Below are 27124 nucleotides of genomic sequence, written 5' to 3' on the forward strand. Positions count from 1 at the left end.
TGGGATTACAGGCATGCGCCACCACACCTGGCTAATTTTGTATTTTTAGTAGAGACGGGGTTTCTCCATGTTGGTCAGGCTGGTCTCGAACTCCAGACTCAGGTGATCCACCCGCCTCAGCCTCCCAAAGTGCTGGGATTACAGGCGTGAGCCACTGTGCCCGGCTGGGCCACACACATTTTAAAACTTTGCAGTGAATTTCAAATGTCATGTCAATAGAAACATAGGTTTCATGGAAAAAAATGAACTTAAAACAAACAAAAAAATCTAATAAGAGAAACGAGTTTCATTACAAAATGCAGAGAACTAAGCAAATTCTAGAGAGAAAGAGGAATACCAGGAAACGGGAATCAGAATGATCTTGACCTCCCAATGGCACCATTGTAGGCAAAGATAACAGAGAAACACTTGCAAATTTCTGAGAGACGTTTATTCCCAACCTAATAATTGATAACCTGTCAAACTGTTAATTGATTTGAACGCAGATTAAAAGTCCTAAAAAGTCACCTCTCATGAAGGACATTCTCCATCGAATGAGGAAATAATCTGAGATAGAGAAATGAAGGGGTTCCAGGAAAGAGGAATCTAACGCTATCCAGCCAACAGGGAATTCCTGGGATAATAGTGAAGGAAGTGCTAGGGTAAGAGGTGTGAGCTGATCCAGAGAGCAACCATTACATCGTGAAGCCCAAGGATGCTGTCTCTAGGATGGATGACAACCAAATAAAGCAATGGATCACTTAGGGGATGCTTTGACTATACTGAAAAAAATTAGGAAACTATTAGACAGTGTATGGGGAAAAATTAGACATAAGGAGATAGGAAAGTGAGCAAATTAAAAAAAAAAAAGCCATCTTTTTTTTTTGGTTTTTTTTTTTCAGACAGGGTCTCACTCTGTTGCCTGGGCTGGAGTTCAGGGACACCATCCTGGCTCACTGCAACCTCCACTTCCTGGACTCAAGCACTCCTCCCACCTCAGCCTCTTAAGTAGCTGGGACTACAGGAATGTGCCACCATGCCCAGTTAATTTTTGTTGTTGTTGTTGTAGAAACGAGGTCTTGCTCTGTTGCCCAGGCTGGTCTTGAACTTCTGGGCTCAAGCAATCCACATACCTCGGCCTCCCAAAGTGTTGGGATTACAGGGCCATTATTAACTATAGGGAAACAAAAAGCTGTTTGAGAGAGGAGGGGATGTTATTGGTATAAGTGGCTCAACTGTAAATAGTACTTAAGGACTCACAATAATATGAACACTGAATATTAATTTAGCCCCATCTTGTGATACATCTATATTCAAAAGCCAGAAAAAATATAAACATGGTATATGTGTGTGTGTGTGTGTGCTGCATTTAAAAGTTAAATACTCATCTTCCATAGAAGAAAGCCAATAGACAACATCTGAAATGAAACAAATCCACATATTTCAGCATACACACATTATTTTAAAATGTGGAGTTAATTAGCACAAGAAACACTTAAAGAATTGGTGGGTAATGCCTCTGAGGGACTGAGACTTGGGATTTGGGAAAGCTGGAGCAAAATGCATCTGTTTTTAATTATAAGCCTTGCGTTTGATTTTTAAAACTATAAACTATCATGTTGGTAAAATGAAAATAAACCACCATGCATAACTAATTTTTTTATGATATGTAAAATTGTTAAAGGACAGCAGTGAACAAAAATGCTAATACATGGGCAAGTTTCAGAGATCAGTATCAGTCACCATGTAATCAAATGCTAGAGAACAAAATACTATTAATCATGGCCATCTGCTTTTGAACCTTTACCCTAGCATCATTTCATTTAAGGCTCACATCAACCCTTGAGATAAGTAATATTATTATTACCCACATTTTATAGATGTGGCTGTGAGATGTTAAATAGCAATGTAAACTTATGTAACTGGCAAGTGAGTTGAGTGGTGGACCTGAGATTAAAACTAGAATTTATCCAAAGCTCAAAATCTTGGCCACAAGTTTACACTCCAGAGAGACTAGGAGGTTACAGGAATTTAGAGAGGGACAAGAGTTCTGAATTCACCCTCTTCGTTTTCCTGACCAAGCAGATGTGATGGATTCCAGCAGACTGCACGTTTCCTCATACTTCAAAGAAAATGTAAATCCAATGTATTTCCTGTTTAATCTTACACTGGTTTGAATTTTTAAAGATAATTTTATTTGAGTTTCTTTTAAACTCAGTTGCTACACATTTTTAGTTAGACTATTTTTAGATTTGTCAGCACAAAACTTAAGACTCTGGCCTGGATCTCTATGAACAATAGTAACACTCCACAGTTTTCAGAGAACCTTTCTTTCTATCATATTTGATTGCCAGAGTAACCCCATGAAATAAGCACAGATGATGTCATTAATCATTTCACAGATGGGGACATTGAGGACCATAAAAGCTAAGTGGTTATATGGAGCCCACATAGACAATAAATGGCTGAGCTGTGATTAGAACTCACAACTCCCGATTCTTCCTTTGACTCTCCTCTCACTACGTACGCTGTTACCTGCTGATATCACTGCTCCAAAAGGGATGCATTGCTTTTGTTTCATGCCAAAGTTTATACTTTGGAAAAACCTACTTCTTTTAGCTCTTTTTCAAATGCATTGATTTCTTAAACTCGAATAAACTTGAACAAGAAATGAACTCTTTTATAAGGAAAATCATTTTTCTTTAGTCTTCCAACATTATATATATGTATATAATATGCACAAAATAAAGTAGAGTAAGAACTCCTAATGTTATGGTTCCTATACAACTATAAAACTAAGGCAAATTTACAAGTTAAATATAGACAACACCACGAAAACAATAATAGCCAAATAAACAACACTGATTAAAACACAATATGACTGCGCTGTAGACTGCTGGAGTGGAGTGTCTCGGGGTTCATTTTAATGTGCTCTATGCCATGACTCAGTTCTCCACCACTCATCCCCTCTACCCTGGTGGGAAAATTTGTTTGTCTTCTTGTTATCTATTGCTGCATAATAAATGACACCATACATTAATGGCTGAAAACAACCAGTTTATTTGGCTCAAGATTTTTTGGGTCAGGAATTCAGGAAAGACATGACTGGGTAGTTTGTCTCCAGGTAGCAGCAGTTGGGACTGGGGCTAAAAGATCCACTTCTGAGATGGCTTCTTCACTCATAGGTCTGGTTTCTTGGTGATCCTTGCCCTCTCTTTCTCCCCATGGTATATCAGTCTCTCCACCTGGCTTGGCCTACTCACAGCACAGCGTTCTCAGGGTAGTTACACTTCTTTAGCTTCCGAGAGGAAGAAGTGGAAGCTACCAGGTCCGGTAGGGGCTGGCTATGCCCAGAATCGGCCCAGTATCACTCCCACCATGTTCTACCAGATAAAATGTTACAGAGTCTTCACATGGGTGAAGAAATAGACTCTACCTATTGATAGAGGGGGAGCCAGGCCCTATTGTAAAAGGTCACATATGATGAGAGAGATTGTTCCAATCAGGAAACATCTTTTTTCCAACGGTTTTCCAATAGAAGCATCCCAGGGTGTATCCCACCCTTTCTCAATAGCCAGAGACTGAATGGTAGTATTGTTGCCAATACAATTATAAACATGAGTGCTGAACTTATAGGAAAGTCTCAACCCCAAGGATCACCCAGAAGAATAGAATATGGGCTTTTATTCACATGTTTATTATTGTTTTGAATAAAAAATACACTATGCAAGGGACTTCTACTGCTACCCAAATCCAGTTTGTCTGTCCTTCCTGAGTGCATGGGAGAACCACTTCTTAGCTTCTTTTCATTAAGACATTCATTGTGCCTAGTTCTGGCTAATGGGTGGTGAGCAGAGTGATATGTAACATTTTCAAGCTAAGGCATTTACAAGTGGGTAGAGCTTATTACACTTTCACTTCCTCTTTCTCTTCCGGTGTCCTGGAAGCCATGTGCTAGGATAGTGGCATTTCAAGATGGTGAAACTTTCAACAGCATTATATTAATCAAAGCCTCTATCCAACTCATGCTGGACTTGTGACTTGTAGCACAGTGAAAAGGAAACATTTGTGTATTAAACCATTGGGAGTTAAAAGTTAATTTGTTACTGCAGTATAATCTAGTTTATCCTAATATCTTCATTATTCACAACTGTTCTGGTAGAAAATCCAAGGACTCCAGCAGAACACAGTTTAGGGAACTCTGTTTTAATTCACACCCACGTTTTTCATGGAGTAGGGGCAGGCAAGGAAAATAAGTAGAGAACAAAGAAGAAGCAAAAGGAGTAGATGACACTATCACCTTTTCTGTTTTGGCAAAGTTATAATGTATTTGTGAAATTAACATGTACTTTCAAAGATGGAGTCATACTTCTAGCTTTGAAGTCTTAGGCATGTATTGGCAGACATTTGCACTTTCTTTGTAATTCCATGATAGGGATTAAAAATTAAGGCAATTTATTTCCAGACATTTGGAGTTTCATTGTTATTTAATGGTAAAGATGATAAAATGAAGACAATTAGTGAAGGTTAAATGACTTGCCCATGTCACATGAATAAGTGTTAGAATAATTATTTTGGAAGCACTGATAGAAGTTTAATGATAGTTAATACTTCAGCTGTGGAAAATATGATCCTTAGCTGAATTAGTCTATGTCTGAGATATTTGACTTACTCATTTAAAGGAAATCTCTTTATTAAGTTTTATAAAAATTTGGTTTGGCCTACACTGGAGTGCCACCTGGCACCCTTGAAATTAACAATTACCCATTGATTTTTGGTTCTGTAATTAAAATTTTCATGATGAAACATCAATCAGTAGCAGGTGTGTGGACAAGTTATCAGCAGAATTCAAATTGCCTCAAGGGACTGGATTGAAAACATGTTGGTCTGGTAATTTTGGTCATGTGAATGACCAAATTAGATTGTTCCATGGCAAATAAACCGATTTCTCAGAGAGCCATATACACACACAAATCAACCAGATTTCAGAGTGATGGAGTTAAGCCACATAAACACAGTCTTCAAATAGCCTCCCTGGTGAGACACTGTTTTTTCACTTAACTTAAATGAATTTTTGGAACTTTGGGTGCTTTAGAATTTCCTTTTAATATGGGGTCAGTGTGAAATACTCCTTAGAGTCTATATTAATAGATTCATATCACCCTGGACAGAGGGTTCTGAACTTTGTCATTTTTCTTCATACTATTTAACTTTTTTGTTAAGAACTGTTGAAGATACTGATGCTGATCAAAATCATAGATGACAAGAAGGTGGAAAGGAGACTGAATTCAAATCTAATAAAATCTTGACAGGTGAGAATGAACTCTAATAAGATGAAAATTCAAAAAATAAATCCTTTTTAAAGGTTCCTTGTTTTAGAACCAATATCTTGATCCTTCAAGGATGGATTATGAGTGTATTTTAGAAGAACCTAGAAATTTTAGCCAATTGTAGGGTCACCATTAATCAATGTCAGATCTTATGACTTCCAAAAAATGCTAAAATGATTTTAAGATGCGCTAATAGAAGAATAGCTTTTAAAATATGGGAGATATGGGAAGTAGGCACGCAATACAACTCTGAAATCATCAGAGCAGACCTGGATATTATAGTATATTGTTCTCCAGTAATGTTCAGAGAGGTGTAATCAGGAAGGCATGGGAAAAGAAGTGCCAAATTCGATGAAAACATCTGAAAGATCTGAAAGAACCAAGAATGTTTACTCCAGGAAGGTCCAGGGGGCATGATAACTATTTTCAAATGTTTGAAGGGTTCTCACATGGAAGATAGATTAATTTGGCCTCAGAAAGGAGAATGTGGATTATGAATTAAAGCTACAAGGAAGTAGCTTTGGGATTCCCTTAAGGAAGAACTTTTATGTGGACTACCTTGGCAAATAGTGAAGTCAAGGACTAGTCATAGAGGTGTTCTACCAGGGGTCATCCTGTCCTGTGTTGTAGAGTAGGGACTGCAAAATGGTCGTGCATGGAAAAATTTGTTCTGCTGATGTATTTTCTTTAGATTGGACAGTGTGTTAATAAATTTTAATTTAATCACTCAGATTTTTTTAAAGATAAAAGAATATTTATGAAGATTGGTAGTTGCTACTTTTCTTCAAAAATTGCAGATGTGGCAACCATGGGCTTTCAATGTTGGAGGTAACAGTTAGCTGAGAATAAGAATCCGCTTCCTCATTTTAAGAGGGTGTGTACACTCAGGTTCACCACAGTCCCCACCACTCTCTTTTGTGTTCCTCACATAGAGGAGAAGATCATTTTGCAGTTTATTCTCTTGCTTGAGTAGCTGTTTTGCTTACACCTGACCCCCCTCAATTTGTAATTTATTTGCGTGGCCTGTCTAGGCATCCAGCTTGTTATCCCTGTTGGACACAGTGATTGACTAGGCTGAAGAATCAAACTTGTTTAGTGATCAGAGGTTTTCAAACATTATTTTTTATTTTAAGGACCCCCACTCCTTCACACCCATGATACCAGTGAAATCTTAAACCAAATCCCAGTTTCTAAAACATGATAGAGGAGCTATTATCTTTGAAGTGGATGAATAACCTCTACCTCATCATCTAATATTTTCCCCAAGACAAAAGATGGAATTTCAGGGTTCTATTGAATTGGTTTGAACAGTACAGGATTTGAAATTGTCTTCTATAAGATGAGGATACCAACATACAAATGCTAGTTCTTGCAAACACTTTAGAGCATTGGTTAAAGAAAAAGCCCTATTTCTCAGATGAAAAGAAAGACATGTAAAGGAAGGATCACAAACTGGTTAGAATTGCTGGGTTTTTAGTCTTGGCTTTGATACTAACCAGTTGTACAGGCTTCAGGTTTGTCCCTGGAATCTCAGATTTAGGACCTAAGAGGGCATTTTAAAGACTAACTAGTCCACACTCCTCATTGTATAGACAAGAGAACTGAAGACTGGGGGAAACAATGGTTTGTTCAAGGAGAGCACAGTTAATTGGTGTCAGTGTAAGTACTGAAACTCAAGAATGACCTGAAATTGGACTCTCTCTATCATGTTCTTTTCTCCCTGATAGACAATTATTTGGGTCTCTTTCCACACAATAGGTTTTAATTGCTTTGCTTTGCTTCTGTTGGGAGAAGGAGCTTTCTTATGTTGATTCTCTAAGGTGTCCTTAAAAACTAACACCCACTAAACTATTCTTTATTTGGGGTGGACTGCTCTCCCTTTTCAGGGAAAATGAAAAATGGAAAATTGTTTTGCCTTACCTGTTTTCTCTCAGGCAATACGTTCTTTATTGCTAAATGGGACGTGCTCATCGTAGACAAGATGAAAACACAACGTTTTCGGTACAGATAATGGCAAACCAATTAGATAAACTCTAGCAATTGGGTTGTTATTCAGACATGAATCTCTTTGCCTAACTGCTGTTTACTCATTTCTAGACCTGGCTGCACTGTTATCCTCTCCTGAACCCATAAGGCTTTGAAATTACTGGAAATGGCAGGAATTCAATTCCACTCATTTTCAAAATTCCCTTGGTTTAGCTTTAAGACCGTGAAACCTGTTTATAGATGGAGATGCGATCACAAACATGTCAATAGGCATCAAAAAGGGAAAATAGCTAAACCAGTTTTAAAATACCCAGAGAGAGTTCTAAAGAGTATTAAAAAAATTTTTTTTGAGGCATCTCCAACTTCAAACCACTTTTGCCTTACAAAACATTATCTTAGAAATATTCAGTAGCTAGATAGACACACGATTACAGCTGTTCATTTATGTCACCATTAAGGAACTTTATAGTCTCCTTAAGCTAAATATTGAATAAAATTTATTTTGAAGCAGAGGTTTGAGGAGTGAGAAATTATATTCTAGAAAGATTTTTGAATTTTAACAGGAAATTCTTTTAAAAACTCTATCTTTCTGAAATCTATGAAAATGTGATCAGAATTAAATCCACAACAACTTAGATTTTTATTTTCCTTAATTGGAGGGTAAGGTTTTTCTTTTTGGTTTACAGTCAAACGTGATCTTTCTCGTGGCTTTTATAGTTTTTTAAAATTAAAAAGAGATTCCCAATTCAGGTTCTTCCCTTGCCATGTCAAACAGAGGCTGTTCCCTGGTAGCTTCACCTTGCAGCTTACAGAATGAGGTCTTGGCTCTGAGTTAGTGCCTAGTAGGGATTGCAGGTTTAAGAGCTAGAGTCTCATCATTTTGAGTCAAATGTGACCCTCTGCTGCTTTAAAGCACACTACCCAGCCCAGACACACCAGTATCCAGTTGAAACAAAATTCATGCCAACATTTTAATTTCATAAGTTCATGTGTGAACCATGTATTTCAATACCCATTGAGAAAGCATTTGAAAAATAGATCAGAGAGGGGAAAAGTGAAGAAACATTCATACCTCTAATAAGAAATAATTATAGGGATGACCAATTTACTATGGTAAAATGTAGACGAGCTAGAACACAATGACTAAGTTGGTGTTCTCTTGACCTCTGATCCTGTTTCTAGATTACTTGCTGCTTTTCTGCCTCCTTTGCTCGTCCCCAATTATCTCCTTGACTTCTAAATCTTAGAGTACCCTAGGACTCAGTCCCACAAATCTTCTCTTCTATATCTACACTCATTTTGTAGATAAGCTCAACTAGTCTCCTGGCATTGAATGCTGACAATATATGGATGCCTCTCAATTTATATCTCCAACTCTGACCTCTCTCCTAGATCCTTAAGTCCATCTGTTCATTTCACATCATCTCTACTTGGTTACTTAATACAAATCTCAAATGTTAACATGCTTAAAACTAAACTCTTAATTCCCTGACCACTCCCCATCAACCCGGTCCTCTCACCATCTTGTCCATATGCATAAGTGCCATTTCATTCTATGGTAACGCAGGCTAACAACTTAGGAGTCACCTTTGCCTTCTCGCTTCTTCTCCCATTCCTCATCTAATCTATCAGGAAATGCATCAACAAATTTGAAGACTCTACCTTCAACATACTCCCAGATCTGATTTGTTTCTCACTGCCTCGACCACTTCTACCCTGGCCTATGCTACTGGCCTTTCTCTTCTGGAATATTGCAATCACCTTGCATGGACCTCTCTAGTCCAATTGTCTCTCATCCACACCTCCACCCCATTGTCTATTATTTGCCCATAGGCAGAGAAGCCACATCTAATTCAGAGTCAATTCAAAGTTATTTCCCTGGCTTATTATGTCGCCCATGGTCTTGCTTTCTTTTTCCTCTCTGACCTCATCTCCTTCCCCAGTGTCCTTGGCTCATTCCTTTGCAGCTTTACTGGCATTCTTGCTGTTCCTGGAACACAGCAGGTGTGTCCTGGATTCCAGGTGTTTTCCCTTGGTGGTTCCTCTGTCTGGAGTGCCCTTTCTCCAGATATCTACATGGATACCTTCCTCATCTCCTTCAGGTCTATATTTAAATGCCACTTTCCCAGACAAGCAAACACTGGATGCTTTTTATAAAATAGAAACACTCCTCTATGGCTCTCCCTCTTCCCATACTCTGCTCTACTCATTATCAGAGCATTTTGACCACTAGTTATACAATTGTTTGGTCATCTGTTTTTTGTTTCTCTCCTTCATCGCCACTAGCATACAAGCCCCCTGGGAGGAGAGCTATGTCTTGTTCGCTGTTATATTTCAGTATGCAGAGGAATGCCCAGTATATAGTTTGGGCTCGGTAACGATTTGCTGAATGAATGCTGGTTTGCTAGCCAACAACTAGATAAGAGAGTTACGTTGTGAATTTAATAAGCATATACATGAAATCATTTTTAGAAGATATAATAGAGGCATTTTGGATATATAAATGCATTTCCTTTTGCATCTTGGGGAAGATTGGGGAGGGAATCAGGTGAGGCAGATCAGGAGAATTTTGCCCTTCAAACATCTAAGATTTTCCCAGGAAGTCCTAAAGGTTTGCTAGCCCACGATTAGAGATTCTTCAGCTTGTGAATTATAAAGATGATACAGAGCCACCAATTTTCTCCATGTTAACTTTTCTCTACACCAAGGCTTGTTAGAATTCTACCAAAGACAATTAAAACTCCCAAGAGATCTCTGGCTTTGCTAGCATGATGCCTCCCAGAGAGTTCCCGCTTTTGCTTTAGGAAGCATGACAGCACGAACAGTATCCATCATTTAAAAATGAACATCTAGTAAAAAACGGCATCTAGAAAAAAAACAGGCTTACTCATTATCAGCTTTCCCTGTGCCTTTCTGTAGCTGTAGTAAATAATTCTCCCCTGTTCCCCACAAATAGTTAATTATAGCACTAGCAGCAGCTCTTTGAGGCGGGAAGCCAGCATATCTGCAATGCCCAGAGGAGATGCTGGAAGTCCTCCCTGCCGCATTCTAAAAGCAGAGGATTAGAACAGATGAATTTTTCCCACAGGTTGGGGCATCCATGAAGACACCTCTGCCCTGCTTCTTATGTGTACCTCTCCCATTGCATGTCTCCTTTTCCTGATGCTGTCAAGTAACTCTCAACATGCATCACTCATGAATGGTTTACACCCACTGACCTCTTGGCATGTTATCTAGAAAATTAATTTGGCCACAGATGGGAGGCTAAGTCAGAAACTGCTTCACTTGGGTCTCTTGGCTTCACTATTTGGGTTCAAAATATGGTCGAGCTCATGTGCCTACAGATTCACGTTTTCCCCTCTTAGTTCAATGCAATCTCTGGAAAAGGGCAGCAGGGATGGGTGGGAAGCTGGACTGTGCAGGGACAGCTCCTGATCTGGGAAGCCATGTCCACTCTTTCAGAAAGGTCAAAGATCAGGCAGAACTTTGATTATTTTGCTGACCTTAAGAAAGGGAGATTTTTCTGTTTATCTGAGTGATTCCGGTGAAGCCTGTAAAAACAGAAGGGGAAGAGTCTGAGAGATGAGAAACGCAAGGAAGATTTGATAAATTGAAATTTGATAACTTGATGGCTTGAAGATAAAGGGAGCCACAAGAAAAGAAAGGCAAGCGACCCTAAGAGCAGAGCACAAACTTGGCCAACAGCAAGGAAACGGGGACCTCAGTCCTGCAACCCCAAGGAACCAAATTCTGCTGATAGCGTGAAGGAGCCTGGAGTGAACTCTTCCATAGAGGCTTCAGATAGGAAAGTGCCCAGTCTGGCTAACACCTTGATTGAAGCCCACTGAGACCCTAACCAGAGAATCCAGCCATGCTGTGCTAGATTTATAGAAATGCTGAGATAATACATTCATGTTCTTTTAAGGTGCTTTGTTTGTGGTAATTTGTTTTGCAGTAATTGAAAAATAAGGCACAGTGACAAATGCATCACCTGTTTTATGGCATTTGATCTGAAGACCCTTTGATCCTGTGGACTAATTCTTGTCCTGTTTAGTAGATGAGGAAGCTGAGTCATCAACGGTTAGATACTAACCTGTGTAAAGCGACACCGCAGACAGGGGCAGAGAAGAAATCACGTGATGACTGTCCAACTTTAGGGCTGTTTCCCTACACCAGGAGCTCTCACGCTCAGCACCATTCACATTTGGGGCCAGATAATTATTTGTTGTGGTGCTGTCTTGTGCCTTCAGGATAGTTAGTGGCATCCCTGGCCTTGACTCACTAGATGCCAGTAGCACCCCCCACCCCCACCCATTGTGACAATCTAAACTGTCACTACACATTGTCAAATGTTCCATAGGGACAAAATTGTGCCCCATTGAGAACCACTGTCCTATGCATGAAGCCTCATTATATCCTTACTTCAGGAGAAAATGTGTGCTCCCAGGTTTGGTTGTAAACTGGCATTTTTTTTTTTTTAACATCTCCAGAAGTGCCAGCAACTGCCTGAGCTCTTCCCAAGGGCAATGCAGGAAACAATGCCATGTTCCTCCACTGACCTGTCACCAAGCCAGGAAAGGTGAACTAATGAGGTCAGAGTGGGATTGAGTGAGGATCATGGAGTACAGCAGACCTGAACACACTTCTCCAAGGTGGTAAGCTCCTTCAAGGGATGGAGGTGTATACTTCATTTTCATGCTCCTAAATGTACTTGGGGATGATCCGTGCTTGGAACTGGCTCCCAGAAAATGCCTCTTCAATCAAATGTGAGTTTACAGACAAGTTGAGTGCAGCGGGCATGGCAGGTGTAACAAAAACTGTGGTGCACTCCCCAGATTTCCTCTTTAGTGCCTTTACACATTTCCTCCAGCTGCTAAATGTGGCTCAGTTTCTTTCACTGAGAATGCCTTTGGTAGCAGGAGGGGATTTACTTAAGACTATGTTTCTTTCGAGGGAGTGCCCATGCCAATAACTGGTCATTATGGGGGCACAAAAGCCTGATCCCTTTGCCTCACACTGGGGTAACTCTGAAGGGCCACCCCGTTTCTAAGTTTCCTGTAAAACTGACTGAGGCCCCTGATGCAAGCACATTTGCTCAGCTTCTCCCTTTGCCCAGTGTTCTCTTCCTTGCTCTCCAAGAAGTCTCTGGCACACAACTCTGCATCTCAGAGTCTGTTTCTGGGAAATCCAAAATGAAGACCCCATCTTTGTTAATTTTTTCCTAGAAGAATCACACTTTAGGGAGTGAATTCTAAAGTGTGCAAAGTGGAACTTATGCATGGTTAAAATTAACTTTGAAAACTCCTTAAGGGTTAGAAACTGATATTGTGTCTCAATACGTCACAAGTGTGGAATTTCCCTTTCACAATGGAACCTGGTCGTGTCCCATTGTTCTCACAGCAGATGAAGAAGTCAGCTTGCGTTAGGAAATATTTTGTCTCAAAAGCACTATCTTTAAATGCTACAGGCTGTCCCCCAGAAAGGTGAAATGCTTCCACTGTGAGGGTCACCAGGGAACCAAGGCCAACTGCATACTCAGTTGCCTTCAGTTCAAGGCCACTCCAGGGCATAAGTAAATTGAGCAGAACAGTGAGCTCAAGTGCCACCCTTTGTATTTTCCTCTTCTTTTTCACTTTTCCATTTACAGCTGAGCTCATTGAATTCACATAAGTGACATGAACTTAGGATGTAACTTCACTTCTTTTCACCACATTATTTTTAATTGAGAAAATTCAGTGACTAATTAGTGCAAACAATTGTTTAAAGAACGACAAGTTCATAAGCAATATCAATTCTCACTTAGCTTTTTACTTAAATCAGACTTCATATTGGGAGGAGTCACGAGTTTTATTTTCTTCCTATCAATTATAGCTGCGTGGCCCCAGGGAAGTCACCTTCTCTCTCTCTGGGTCTATTTTGCCTCAGTGGTAAAATTGTATTTTAATGCTTCAAGGTCAAGGGCTGAATCAATGTTTCCTTAAAACTCTTCCTGCTCTATAATTCTCAGAGTGAGACTACCTCAGAAAAAAAAAAAAAAAAAAAGAAAGAAAGAAAAAAAAAAAGAAAACAGGCTTTCCAAAAGGTAACAGCATTTTCCCTTCTCTTCCCTTTTAATTTATACTATGTAATCAAATAGTTAACTACTATAATTGAAAGGAAAGAATAGTTTGGCCATAATACACACAAATCATATAAATCATGTCCAGTTAATTTTAAAGAATAGGAGACTTTTCTTTTGCTCCAGTGGTATTATGAGATTTCTGAAGTGATTATATGACCCAGTGAAGCTAACTTTTGTGGGTTATTGGCAGTATCTTGAAAATTCCACAAATATATTCAAGAATAGACCCTTAAAGAACAAATATAGATCCCAACCAGACCGTGTGACTGCCTTCTATGGTTATTAAACATGTGGATACATTTGGATAAGAAAGAAGCTAGAAAGATACAGCTTCCAAATATGGAACACAAAGGAAATATCATCCATTCTTTGAGACGAGAGAAGCAAGGAAAGTTTTTATTGGACTGATAGAAGTTTCTGACTTGTAAAACTGAAACATGTTTAAAAACGACTGAGGAATAATTGTGTGGTCTAATAAAATTGCCTAGTAAAGGAAATAAATGTTTTTAATTCTCCAATCAAATATAACCTCTCTCAATAAATGAATTTCAGCTTTTTAAAAATAAAATTATTTGCTTCCATAAGACTAGTGTGTGTTACTCATAGAATGATGAGTCCTTCATGTTTTAAAAATATATTTCACTTTAATATTCTATTTCAGATGTACAAGTATGGTTTGACAGAGCTGGGAAGCAAATATTATCTTAAATAAATCCACTCTTCAGAAGCTTTTCCAGTACTAGTAGAATTTATGAGGTTTTGATATGTTGACCAGGGACTGAAGATAGGTTTGGCTTTAAGATTTGTTGGTATTGTTCTAGCTAATGTTTAATAAATCTTACAGAGCTTTTGGGCATAAAATATTTGTTTTTGACCCTGATGTTGAGAAGGTATTTTTTGTTTTATTATTTCATCCCAGTGTTGAATTGATTTATTACCTCTTCAAATTATTTCATTATCAAAATCTTCCAGACACATTGTCCTGCTTTGGTGCCTGTACCACGACTGTGAATGTGATTAGGAAGAAGGCAGATTGGGCTTTGGAAATTAAGAACTGGTTCTTCATGGGATTCTTTGTGATAAAACTTGGAAGTAATGAAATGGTCATTGGTTTCTGTTACCCACAATTAAAAATGTATGTAAAAGAGGCGCTAGGGAGAAGACTATATAGTACTTTTATTTCCTAATGGAGACACATTTTGGGATAGGGAGGAAAATATAAGATGAGAAAGGCAATACTATTCCATGGCTTAAAACCCTGAAGAAAAAATAATAATAATTCATTCATTTGACATGCTCAGTCATTTCCTGAGTATCTAGTATATGCTCAGAACTGCACTGTGCAAAGATATTACAGAAATAAACAAGACACAATTTTTGCTTTTTAGCATCCAAATGACGATACTCGGCAGTCAGCTAAACTTTTAGCAGCAAGAATTGGAAAGAGAAGAGAACATCTTTAACACAGTCTACATCAGAATCTGTTTTCCTAGCTATTGTCTGCATATTGATGAACAAAGATGAACATATGGAAAGTAGCACTTTAGCTCTTTCTAGTCTTTTTTTTTTCTGTTTACCTTTAAACTTAAAAATTAGTTGTTACATGAGAGACAAACATCGTTGAAATTTCTGGTCTGAAGTCAAAAAAGCCAAAAACTAACTATCTTGGGTTTCTACCTTTTTCTTTTTTATTTCTTGGGTTGATAGCAGAGGTTGGAGCTCTTTGGTCAAAAGCTACCTCAGTAGATGAAGCCCTGAAAGTGAGTAGCAGCTCAGACCAACCTCCCTGGGCTTTGTGTTCCTTACCACAAGCCTGTAGACAGTGAGTGAGAGAGTCTGGGAAGTGGTGCAGGGACAGGAAGGAGAAGGAAGCTGGGGGTTGGGGCTGCAATCGTAGTTAAAGTTAGCAGTTCTAGGAGACAGTACATTTCAGGGAATGATAAAACAACTTACTCTTAAACTCTGTGTTTATAAAGCATAACTTGCAACATCTATATAAGACATGAAAGCCTGGACCTCATTCTGGCTACTTGGTCCTTCTCCTTTTCTTTCTATACTTTCATTTACTTTTCTTTTTGCAACCTGTTTAAATGTGTTTGAGAACCCCCAAATTGGGGTATTCCTACACTAGACTTGTTTACCCTTTGGTTTAACATCTATAAATCCACAAGGCAGAATCTTTAGTTTGCTATTCTTGCACCGTTCACAGTCAACGATTTTTGTTTCAGAATAGTTGCCACTCTATTTTTCTATCAGCAGATGCCAAAATTAGACAACCACAAGAACATCATGCAGGAAAGACTCAGACCTTAATCTAATATTTTGGAAAAAGGCAGTCATCATTAGCAGTTTTTTTTTTTCATTTTGCAAAGAATTATGAGATTTTTGTGCTTCCTAGAATGAGTTTATTATTGACAACATTCCCAACATTTAACCTTGATGACAAGATAGAGAAAATGTATACGAAACTTGGTCTTCTTTAGTTTCTCTGCCATTTTATGTTGGTCTTCATGGGCAGGGCAGATGGTTACAGCTACCAGGTAGAGGCAATTGGCTACCTGGACCCTTATAATAGGTAATGAAGGGGAAATAGACACCCTTGTTGGTGACAATTGATAATATTTTGAGGAGAAAGACAAATGATCAGAATCGCCAGTGCCTGATCTCCTCTTTTTATTATTACCCAATAAGTCCCATTTTCTATTTAAAAAATGTCACTGTACACTTCAAGAATCAGCATTTCAGAGATCATATGTGCTAGAATGGGAAAAGCTCAGGCCAGTGGTGCTAAATAGCCTCTCTGACCCGTGACTTCTGAGTTCTACTGTGTCTCAGTTCTCTTTCCCAGCGCAAGCCTTTTAAGTTTCTCTTTCCTTCTGCTCCCAGTTTATATGTTTTTGAGTAATCTTGGAGCAATGCTTTTAATCATGGAAGAAGAGAAGCCAATGAGACTTTTAAGAAAATATATAACTAAAAGGAAAACAATTGGCCATAAATGGCAAGGTTATGGCATAGGGTTGAAGTGTAGGGAAGACCAGTGTCACGGTGCACCAGAGTGATCTTTGTCTACTGATGCCCACCTTGGGTTCAGGACAAGATTCCTGTCCATATGGCTGCCCAAGGGCATCCCCAGGCAATGTACTGGTATAGCCAAGGCCAAGGTTGTTACCACACAGAGTAGAAAGCTTCTCCCTTATGTCTTGGTACCAGCTTCTATGACAGATCCTTTAAGAATAGTTGGCATTGGCTGGCAGCACAGGCAGCTTAATTGTTACTGCAAAAGTAAAGTGGCTTCCTAGAGCAGAAAGTCCTCTTTAGGGAAGGTGGGAACTCTTGAGAAGTTAAAGAAAAAATTGCCTGTGGCCTGTCATTTGGCAATCTGCTGAGAGACTGTTTTATCTGAATTCCTAATTGAAGCCCAAATTAAACCCAGAGAAATGTTCACATGAAAAGTCCCACAAGAATGAGTTTTCAGATTCTATCAGCTCAAAAGAAATCTCCTGTGAAAATCCTTAACTCAAACATCTGACATGCCTTTCATCAGCTGGTCCCTGAGAGTCCTGAGGAAGAGGTTACACTGCCTTCAATGTACAGAAAGCAACTTCTCTGAGTTATTACATACTTTCCTTCTTAGTGATTCATGTAACAGAAATCAGAATCTACCCAATTTGATGAGTGTGTAGGTATGGGGGATGGTGGAAAATATGATTACTAAAGGTCCTATTCTGAAAAGCAAGAAGTGGGAACACTGGCAGAGAAGCCACTTTGTTGCTAAGATGATATGTTTGATTGGGGGAAAGTTGAATCTGAGCCATCAGAGGAAGTAGGAAATGGAACCTGGAGTCCAAGAGTAAGGTAAAGATTGAAGATTAAAATAATGTGAGTGATGAATATCAAGTAGACAGCTGAGACATGAAGGTAAATTACATCAGTGCTAGAAAATACAGGATAAGAAGAAAGGCTGAGATAGTCTTATGGTCACAGTCATGCATGGATACTGAGAAGTCCACTGCCTGCTGTGAGCTGCTCACTCACTGGCTCCCTCATTCTTTCCTTTCACAACATGGGGCATGGCAACCTCTTCTGAGCATGTGGATTCACCAGTAGAAACCTTCCGTAAAATGACTCATTAAATTGCTTGGTGTCTTCCCATCCATCACTGGCCAAAACATGTTCCCAGGCAACCCGAAATCCTCACTCAGTAATAACTTAGGAGAAGATAACCAGTAAAAGGGTGGTATCCCAATTTCCTCTTCCTCCAGCCATACAAAGGGGCCTGTGATTATTTATTATGCACAGATAGAGGAACAGAGAGTCCCTGGTATGACTCTGCAAAGCATCCATTTGCCCTATTATAGTACATTAAGTGCTTTTACTTCAAAATCCCTGGCCAGCCCCTCCACACCTCCTCGGTGGGCTCAGCTGTGGCAGCAGAGATTGGAAGGCAGGCTTCTGGGGAACACTCACCCTAGGGTCTCTCTCCAGCTGCTGCTTGTGGTGTAGGCTGCGTCTTCTCTTGGCCTTTGCAAGGCCATTGTGATAAAAGTGGTACAGACCTTCAGCAAAGGGAAGCTGTGGAGAGTCAAGCAGACACAAGCATAGTTAGCTTCTGGGGTTCGCCCAGGGAGAGGGGCACCAAAGCTGGGGCTGCTTGCAAGGGCTCCCTGGGGTAGGGAAGTATGCAAGAAAACCACTGGCAAACCTCTTGTCAGACCTGGTTCTCTATTTCCCTATCAATGTCCTCCTTCTCTTCTCCTTGCCTTTGTTCATGTGGTGTTCGCTCTCCTCCTGTTCCCCAAATACCTTCTATTCTTTCCCCCATTGTTTAACTTTCTGAGCATCCTTTGATTCCCTCTCCTTTTCAATGGAGCCTTGCCTTTACATTCACACCCACATCAGATTCTCCTTGTTCTCCTTGGACTAGCGTGCATACTCCAGGTATCACCTGGTTGCTCCAGAATTACGCTGCGATGTTTTCTAGTCATGTCTTCATAGCTGTCTGTGACAGACTTTCAACTGTCTGTCTGTGTCTTGGGCTTTTTCTGTGACCCCTTGGTGCCTCTTATCAGGCTGAGCACAGTGGGAACATCTAAATTTAGTAAATACTAGTTGGATGGCAGGTCTGGTTTCCCTCTATCTTCCCATCTCAAGGATCCTTGAAATCAGGTCAGAGCCAATCAGAGAAGACACAGTAATGAGAGCTTATCTTTGGCACGGGGCCTGTAAGAGTTTTGGAGAACCTAAACAAGCCAGTCATTCGTTCTATGATTCAAAGTAACTTGGTGGGAAGAGCCTTGACCTGGGAGTTTGGAGACCTGGATGTGGCTCATGTCTGTTACCATCAGTATGCTTATGAGCAAGTGGTTTCCTCTCTGGGCATCTTTTTCTCTTCTGTATAAATACAGGGCCTTGAAGTTCCCAGATCTCTTGCTTTTCTCCACCTGTCTTCACATTGATGAAGACATGCTGTTTGCAGTTCTTAACCTGATTAATTAATTTAATTGAATGCTTACAAATTATAGACAAATAATGTAAATATGTACATTTTTTTGGGAAATAGGACGCATGGTTTCATCAGATTCTCAAAAGAGTCCCTAAATCAGAAAGCATTCCACTACTCAAAGTATTTGCTATTGTAAGTTTTGGTGTGTGTGTTGCCATCCAGAGTTTGGAAGAAAAGGGAAGCAGATTTGATAGAAAGGTTTTCTAACATAGATGGGGCCAATTTGAGATTTTTAAATCACAAAGAACCTCAGTGTGGCTCAAATATTTCTTAAAGAATATTTATCATTATTATTTTATTTTTAATATAAAGGAAATATAGAGTAAATTTAGAAAACTGAAAAGTACAAATAACAAAGTAAAAATTCTTCATGTTTTCTTTTTTGGCAGTGTTGGAGTTAGGTTATCTTTTTTTTTTCCCTCTAGGCCTACCTACTTGCAAGAACAAATGATTATTTCCTTAATAGTAAAATGAGTGAGTTTTAGATCTTCTTCTTTGCTTACACACTCTCTCTCTCTCTCTCTCCATATTATTATGCAAAGTGGTTCTTCCCTTCCCTTGTCACTCAGATGCTATCAGACTTCCACTTATTAACTCCTTTTTTCAAATTTTTATTTTGAGTTTGGGGGTACATGTGAAGGTTTGTTATGTAGGTAAACATGTGTCATGGGGTTTATGGTACATATTACTTCAACACCCAGACTACTTTCTTCTTTTGAATGGCTGCATATTATTCCATTACATGGGATATATCATGACTTATTTAGCCTTTCCATTATTGATGCATATTAAGATGTTTCCATTTTTTTTACATTCAAAGATAATGCTGTGTGTTGGGGTGGGGGAACTTCAGGTATAATAGAGTAAGAACCTTCAAGAATCTACTGTTATAGACAAGCAAATAGAACTTTGAAAAAAATTGCCAAATCAACTTATTCAGAACACTGGAAATTAACAAGAGGCTTGCAGCAACCCGAAGTTTATTCAATAAAAAGGTTGAATCTCAGTGACAATGGCAAACTGTGTGCTATTTTAAATTGCTCTATGACCATCCTCTTCTCCATAGCTCTGCAGCATCTTTGAACACGAACATCCTCACAACCACAGCAACTGGGAAAACCAGTAGCCAAATAGACACTAGAGGGTGAGGACTGGGTTTAGAGTTATTCAAAAAGCCTCGTCCATAAATAATAGCCTGGAAGCTATCTGGAAAAGTTCCATTTATAGGATTTGTTATTATTTGATCTGTCCCAGGGTTTGCTCAGTTGGAAAAGCCCTACTCCCCAGGGAATTTGTCAAAAATAATCAGTGGCAAATTTTTAAGGTTGCAATTTCCTGAAGTAGCAATATGAACTGGGGCAAATAAAAGGCTGGACAAAAACCTTTGTAAAAGAATCTAAGGAATAAGATGTCCATAGAAGGCTTTACAAAGCTGTATTCCTGGACACTTAGAAGGCCACACACATAGGCAGAGCTGTACACACAACCAGGAAATATCGAAGAAGGCTCTAAGTGCTCATCTTTAGTTGACTTTAAGTCTCTTTAAAAACAGGAGGTGAAGGCCATAGCAGAGTTTCAAACTACCTGCTTGAGCATTGAGGATATGTCCCAATATATACAACAGAGCCCCTCAGCAAACGGTAAAAACAAAAACAAAGCTGCATTGATTCAAGGTCTTTAAGAAAACCTCTGTCCTGTCATTGGCTAACTATTAAGTTAACCAAGCAGATTCAATGGCACATTATAGAAATTACAGACTTTGCAGAATTAGTCCAGAAAGACATTAAATAAACAAATAGCAATAAACGTATGTGTGCATGTGTCTTTATAGTAGAATGATTTATAATCCTTTGGGTATATACCCAGTAATGGGATTGCTGGATCAAATGGTATTTCCGGTTCTAGATCCTTGAGGAATCGCCACACTGTCTTCCACAATGGTTGAACTAATTTACACTCCCACCAACAGTGTAAAAGCATTCCTATCTCTCCACATCCTCTTCAGCATCTGTTGTTTTCTGGCTTTTTAATGATCGCTATTCTCACTGGTGTGAGATGGTATCTCATTGTGGTTTTGATTTGCATTTCTCTAATGACCAATGATGGTGTGCTTTTATTCATATGTTTGTTGGCTGCGTAAGTATCTTCCTTTGAGAAGTGTCTGCTCATGTCCTTCGCTCACTCTTTGATGGTTTGTTTTTTCTTGTAAGTTTATTTAAGTTCCACAATAGCAAAGACTTGGAACCAACTCAAATGCCCATCAGTGATAGACTGGATAAAGAAAATGTGGCATGTGTGTGCCATGGAATACTATGCAGCCATAAAAAAGGATGAGTTCATGTCCTTTGCAAGGACATGGATCTTTTTTCTCCCCCTCTAGGCCTACCTACTTGCAAGAGCAAATGATTATTTCCTTAATAGTAAAATGAGTGACTTTTAGATCTTCTTATTTGCTTACACACACACACATACACACACACACACACACTCTACATATTATTATGCAAAGTGGTTCTTCCCTTGTCACTCAGATGCTATCAGACTTCCACTTATTAACTCCTTCATTAAACCATCATTCCCAGCCAACTAACACAGGAACAAAAAACCAAGCACTGCATGTTTTCACTCATAAGTGAGAGTTGAACAATGAGAACACATGGAAACAAGAAAGGGAACATCACACTCAGGGGGTGGGGGGCTAGGGGAGGGATAGCATTAGGAGAAATAATGTAGATGATGGGTTGATGGGTGTGGCAAACCACCATGGCACATGTATATCTATGTAATAAGCCTGCATGTTCTGCACATGTATCCCAGTACTTAAAGTATAATAATAATTAAAAAAGCACAAGAAAAAAACCAGGGGTGGGGGTGGGGGAAAAATAGCTATAGTAAAAACAGCAAAACCTAGAAACAACAACAACCTGGGGAGAGGTAAATCTGGTTTCCAAGTTGTCATATTATATTATTTAAAATGTCAAATTTTCAAGAAAAATTGTGAGACACAAAAAGAAATAAGAACATATGCTCCACACATAGTGGGAAAAATAATAAAAACTCTCTGAAGAAGCCCAGATGTTGGACTTACTAGACAAAGACTAAACTAGATAAGTATAAATATTCAGATTATATTTATATATCGATATAACTATACCCAGACATATGTTCAAAGAAACCATATCTAAAGAACTAAAGGAAAGCATGAGAATGGTGAATCATCAAATAAAGAATATCAATAAAGAGATAAAAAGAATAAGAAGAAAGAACCAAACAGAAATTCTGGAGCTAAAAAGTACAATAACAGAATTTAAAAATTTACCAGGGAGCCTGAATAGCAGTAAAGAGATTGAATTAGTAATTTAAAAACTTTCTGCAAAATAAATCCTGATGAATTCTACTAATCCTGATTAATTCTACTAATGTTTAAATAAATAATTCCAGTCCTTCAGAAACTCTTCCAAAAAATGGAAGAAAAAGAAGAATCACTTCCCAACTCATTCATTGAGGCCTATATCACCCTGACATGAAGAAAAGACAGAGATACCACAATAAAAGAAAACTACAGACTGTGATCTCTTACAAATATAGCAACAAAATGCTCATCAAAATAGTAGCAAACTGAATCCAATCACACATAAAAAGGATTATGCATCATAACCAAGTAGGATTTACCCCAGGAATGCAAAGTTGTTTTCACATCTAAAAATCAATTACTATAATAACTATATCAATAGAATAAATAACAAAAACCACATGGACATCCCAATGCAGAAAAGCGTGTGACAAAATACAACATTCTTTTATAATAAACATGTGTCTTAAAATTAGGAATGAAAGGGAACTTTCTCAATGTGATAAATCTATCTGTGAAAAACCTACAGCTAACATCATACTTAATGGTAAAAGGCTGAATGCTTTTCCTAAGATCAGAACAAGACAGTTATCTGCTCTTGCCACTTCTATTCAAGAGTGTACTGGAGAGTTTAGCTAATGCAATCAGGCAAGACAAAGAAATAAAGGCACCAAGATTGGAAAGAAAGAAGAGAAACTATCTCTATTTGCGGAAGACATATCTTGTATATAGAAATTTATAATGAATCCACAGAAAGTATTAGAATTGACAAAAGAGTTGAGCAAGGTTGCAGAATACAAGATTAACATGCAGAATCAATTATATTTCTATACACAAGCAATGAACAATCCAAGCATAAAGTTAAGAAAATAAGTTGATTTAACATAACATAAAATAAGTAAAATACTGGGAAATAAATTTAACAAAAGAAGTGCAAGATGTGTACACTGAAAAGTACAAAACATCACTGGAAGAAATTAAAGATCTAAATAAATGGAAAAGCATTTCATGTTCATGGATTTTTTAAAATGGCAGTGCTCCCTAACTTATCTGCAAATTCTGTACAATTACTTTCAAAATCTCAGCTGTCATTTTTGCTTATCCTAAAGTTCAAATGTAAACTCAAAGGACCAAGAATAGCCAAAATAATCTTAATAAAGAAGAACAAACTGGGAAGACTCACATTTTCCAATTTCAACACCTCTTCAAAGCTAAAGTAATCAAAGCAGTATGGTACTGGCATAGGAGAGACATATAGTAGTTTAATGGAATAAAACTGAATCCAGAAATAATTTATGATGATCAACTCATGGTCAATTGATTTTCAACATGGATGCTAAAACAATTCAATGAGAATGAATAGTCTGTTCAAGCACAGTTTTGTGCTTGAACAATTAGATATTCACATGAAAAAAATGAATTTGGATTCCTATCTCATACCACATGAAAAATTTAACTCAAAATGATTTGTAGTCCCAAATGTAAAAGCTAATATTACCCAACTCTTAGAATAAAACATAGGAATAAATCTTCATGTCTTTAGGTTAGGCAATGTTTTCTTAGATACAACACAAAAAGTATAAGAACATAAACTGTACTTCATTAAAATTAAGAATGCTTGTACTTCAAAGGAAATAATGAAGGAAATGAAAAGACAACCTACAGATTGGAGAAAAATTTTGAAAATCATATCTCTGATAAGGGTCTTGCACAGGAATGTTTTAAATATGTTTACAACTCAATAATAAAGTCAAGTAAACCAATTCAAAACTGTGCAAATTCGAGGAGCCATTTCTTCAAAGAAGAAATACGAATGGCCTATAAACATACAAAAAGATGTTCAACATTATTAGACATCAGAGAATGCAAATTAGAACCATGAGATATCACTTTACACACACTAAAACAAACATCCCCTACCCAACTGCACCCAAACCAGCAAGTGTTGACCTGGACAGGGAGGAATTTGAACCCTCATGCATTGTTGGTGGGATAGTAAAATGGTACAGCCTATTTGGAAAGCTCTTTGGCAGTTACTCAAAATGTTAAACACAGACTTGTCATATGACCCAGCAATTCCATGTATGGGTGCATATAAGAGAAATGAAAACATACATTTATGCAAATACTTGTATACAAATGTTCATAGCAACATTTTTCATGATAGTAAAAAACTAGAAACAACGTACATTTCTATCAATTGATAAAACAGTAAACAAAATATGATATATATGTTAAATGCAATATTATTTTTAAATGGAAAGGAATTAAGCAATGATACATGATAAAAACATGGATGAACCTTGAAAACTTAATGCTAAGTTAAAGAAGCCAGACAGAAAGATCTTATATTGTATCATTTTCTTTATATGAAATGTCCAGAATGGACAAATCTATAGAGCTGGAAATTAGATTAGTGGTTGCCTGGGGCTGGGAGGAGACAGAAATGAAGAGTGATTGCAAATGGTCCAGGATTTATTTTAAGGGTGGTAAAAATATTCTAAAATTTGATATTGGCAATGATTGCACAACTTTGCAACTATACTAAAGATCACTGAATTGCACATTTTTAGAGGATAAATTTTATGGCCCATTAACTATATCTCTTAATCAAGTTGCTATTAAAAATGCTATGATGAGTAGCTTTATGATTATCACTATTTGTATAGATGAGAGTTTTCCTGTAGGACGTATCCTGGGAATTCAACCTCTAAGTCATAGATTATTAACATTCATCATTTTGATAAATACTTCAGAAAAGTTTCCCTATAAGGTTGTATATTCCAAGATCCATTGACTGGATCCATTGACTGGATTGACATTTATTAAAGATTTAATTTTAGCCAATTTATAGTCATCTTACTTGAATATTTTGTCATCGTATTTGAATATTTTTAATTATTTTGAACGTTTGAGCATCTTTTCATATGTTTATTGACATTTTAGTTTATTCTCTCTTGTGCATTTTTCTATTGTGTGTTTTTGTGTTCCTTGTCATAAGCCAGGCACTGTGTTTGGTGCTGGAGAGACAAAGGTAATGATAATATGGTCTCAGCCTACAAACAGCTCACAATTCACACGGAAGGAAGATTTCCCACAGCAATATATTAACAGTACTTTGTGGTGGAGTGATTTAAGAACATGAGTTCTGAAGCCAGATTGTCTTGGTTTAAATTCTCGCTCTTCCTCGTAACAGCAATATGACTTTTGGCAAGTTATTTAACCCTCATGGGCCTCAGGAATTTTTCTTATAAGATGTTTTTATTATGGGAATTAAGTGAGATAATGCATGAAAAGTGCTTGGAAAAATATCTTGCACTCAAGCATAGTCACTCTTTTTATTGTTAGAATAGAATGTGCTATAGCAGAGTTATTGACAAGCTGCTATGGGAACCCAAAGAAGAGATTATTATAGTCAGAGGGACACTTGGGGAATGTTTCTTAGACTTTTTTGGAGAAAGGGAAGGTTATTCACCTTAAGAGACTCTTTTTCACTGTTATTAAAAATTGTATTTTTCTAGTGTTTTAATTTTGAAGAGTGTGACTGTTTAAAGTCATAGCCACAGCTTTTTTTTTTAACACTCCTCATATCAAGAAATGAGGTCCATGATTCCAGCCCTTGCATCTGGGAAACATGATCGCTTTAATTACAAGTATGGTGGAAGTGATGCCATGTGACTTCTGAATCTAAGTCATAAGAGGCCATTTGACTTGTGCCTTGCTCCCTGGAACACATTTGCTCTTAAAGTCCTGACCTACAATTTAAGAAGTACAACTCCTCTCAGGCTTCCATGTTATGAGGAAGCCCAGGCAACACTGAGAAGCGTGTGTAGTGCTTTGCCTGACAATCCTGGAAGATCGCAGCTTTCAAGTCATCCCATTTAGGGTGTTAAATACACATATTAAGAAGCTTTCAGAGGATTCCAACTCCAACCATACCAGTCATCCTCTAGCTGCTGAGTCTTCCCAACTGAGTCTCCACACCTTGTGGACCACAGACAAGCCATTTCCAATGTGCCCTGCCTGGATTACAAATTGCCACATTCACGAGTATAATAAAATTATTGTTTTATACCACCAAATTTTGGGTTGGTTTGTTACTCAGCAATGGACTACAGAAACAAGTAGCTAGCTGAAAAAAAAAGTTTTATTTCTTCAGCTTTCATGGCTATGTTAACATGAAACTCTACAATAATATTGGTTCTGTCAACTGATGACATCATCCTGGAGCAGCTCAGATAAGGGCTCTCAAGGGATTTCCCTGGCATAGGGGGACAGGCCTGGACTCAAAGCAGCAGATACTGGATGATCTTCAAGGAATAGTCAACTTAACCAGGGGTCTTTTCTGTGAATAAAAGCTTTTTAGAGCATTGCAGCTTTCGTGATTTAGTTCCTGTTCATTAAAAACCACAGTCCCCATGGCAACTTTAACATAAATATTTCAGGTGCATATTCCAGGCTTAATGGTTCTTAAATGTTTTCTCTACTTAACCCTGCTGATATACTCTGGATAATATTAAGATTTAATAAAATAAAAAAACTGAGGGGAGAGGAAGAAAATGTAAGTGTGCTGTATTTTGCTTTCCAAAAACTTTCTACTTTGAACACTACCAGATAGTATGAATTTGACCTTTTGTTTCCTATTGCAGGAGGCATTATGGATCTGATAATTTCTTTTCTTACTTTTAATTTTTTGGAGTCTCACTCTTTTGCCCAGGCTGGAGTGCAGTGGCACGATCTTGGCTCACTGCAACTTCTGCATCTTGGGTTCAAGCAATTCTCCTGCCTCAGCCTCCCAAGTAGCACCTACCTCTTCACCTGGCTAATTTTTGTATTTTTAGTAGAGATCGGGT

General features: G+C 38.1%; 1 protein-coding gene across 2 annotated transcripts in view; it reads right to left on the reverse strand.

Annotated features, from left to right (window-relative positions):
* Positions 1–27124, reverse strand: part of PCSK2 (proprotein convertase subtilisin/kexin type 2) — a 254019-nt gene that overhangs the window by 202377 nt on the left and 24518 nt on the right. Inside the window, 1 exon segment of one of the 2 annotated variants that reach the window (NM_001266025.1) lies at positions 17884–17988. The exons of the other annotated variant lie outside the window; for it this stretch is intronic. Within the exon segment in view, the coding sequence (NP_001252954.1) occupies positions 17884–17988 (105 nt within the window). 2 annotated transcript variants of the gene reach the window in all.

Source organism: Macaca mulatta, chromosome 10, assembly GCF_049350105.2.
Source record: "Macaca mulatta isolate MMU2019108-1 chromosome 10, T2T-MMU8v2.0, whole genome shotgun sequence".
Taxonomy (NCBI): domain Eukaryota; kingdom Metazoa; phylum Chordata; class Mammalia; order Primates; family Cercopithecidae; genus Macaca; species Macaca mulatta.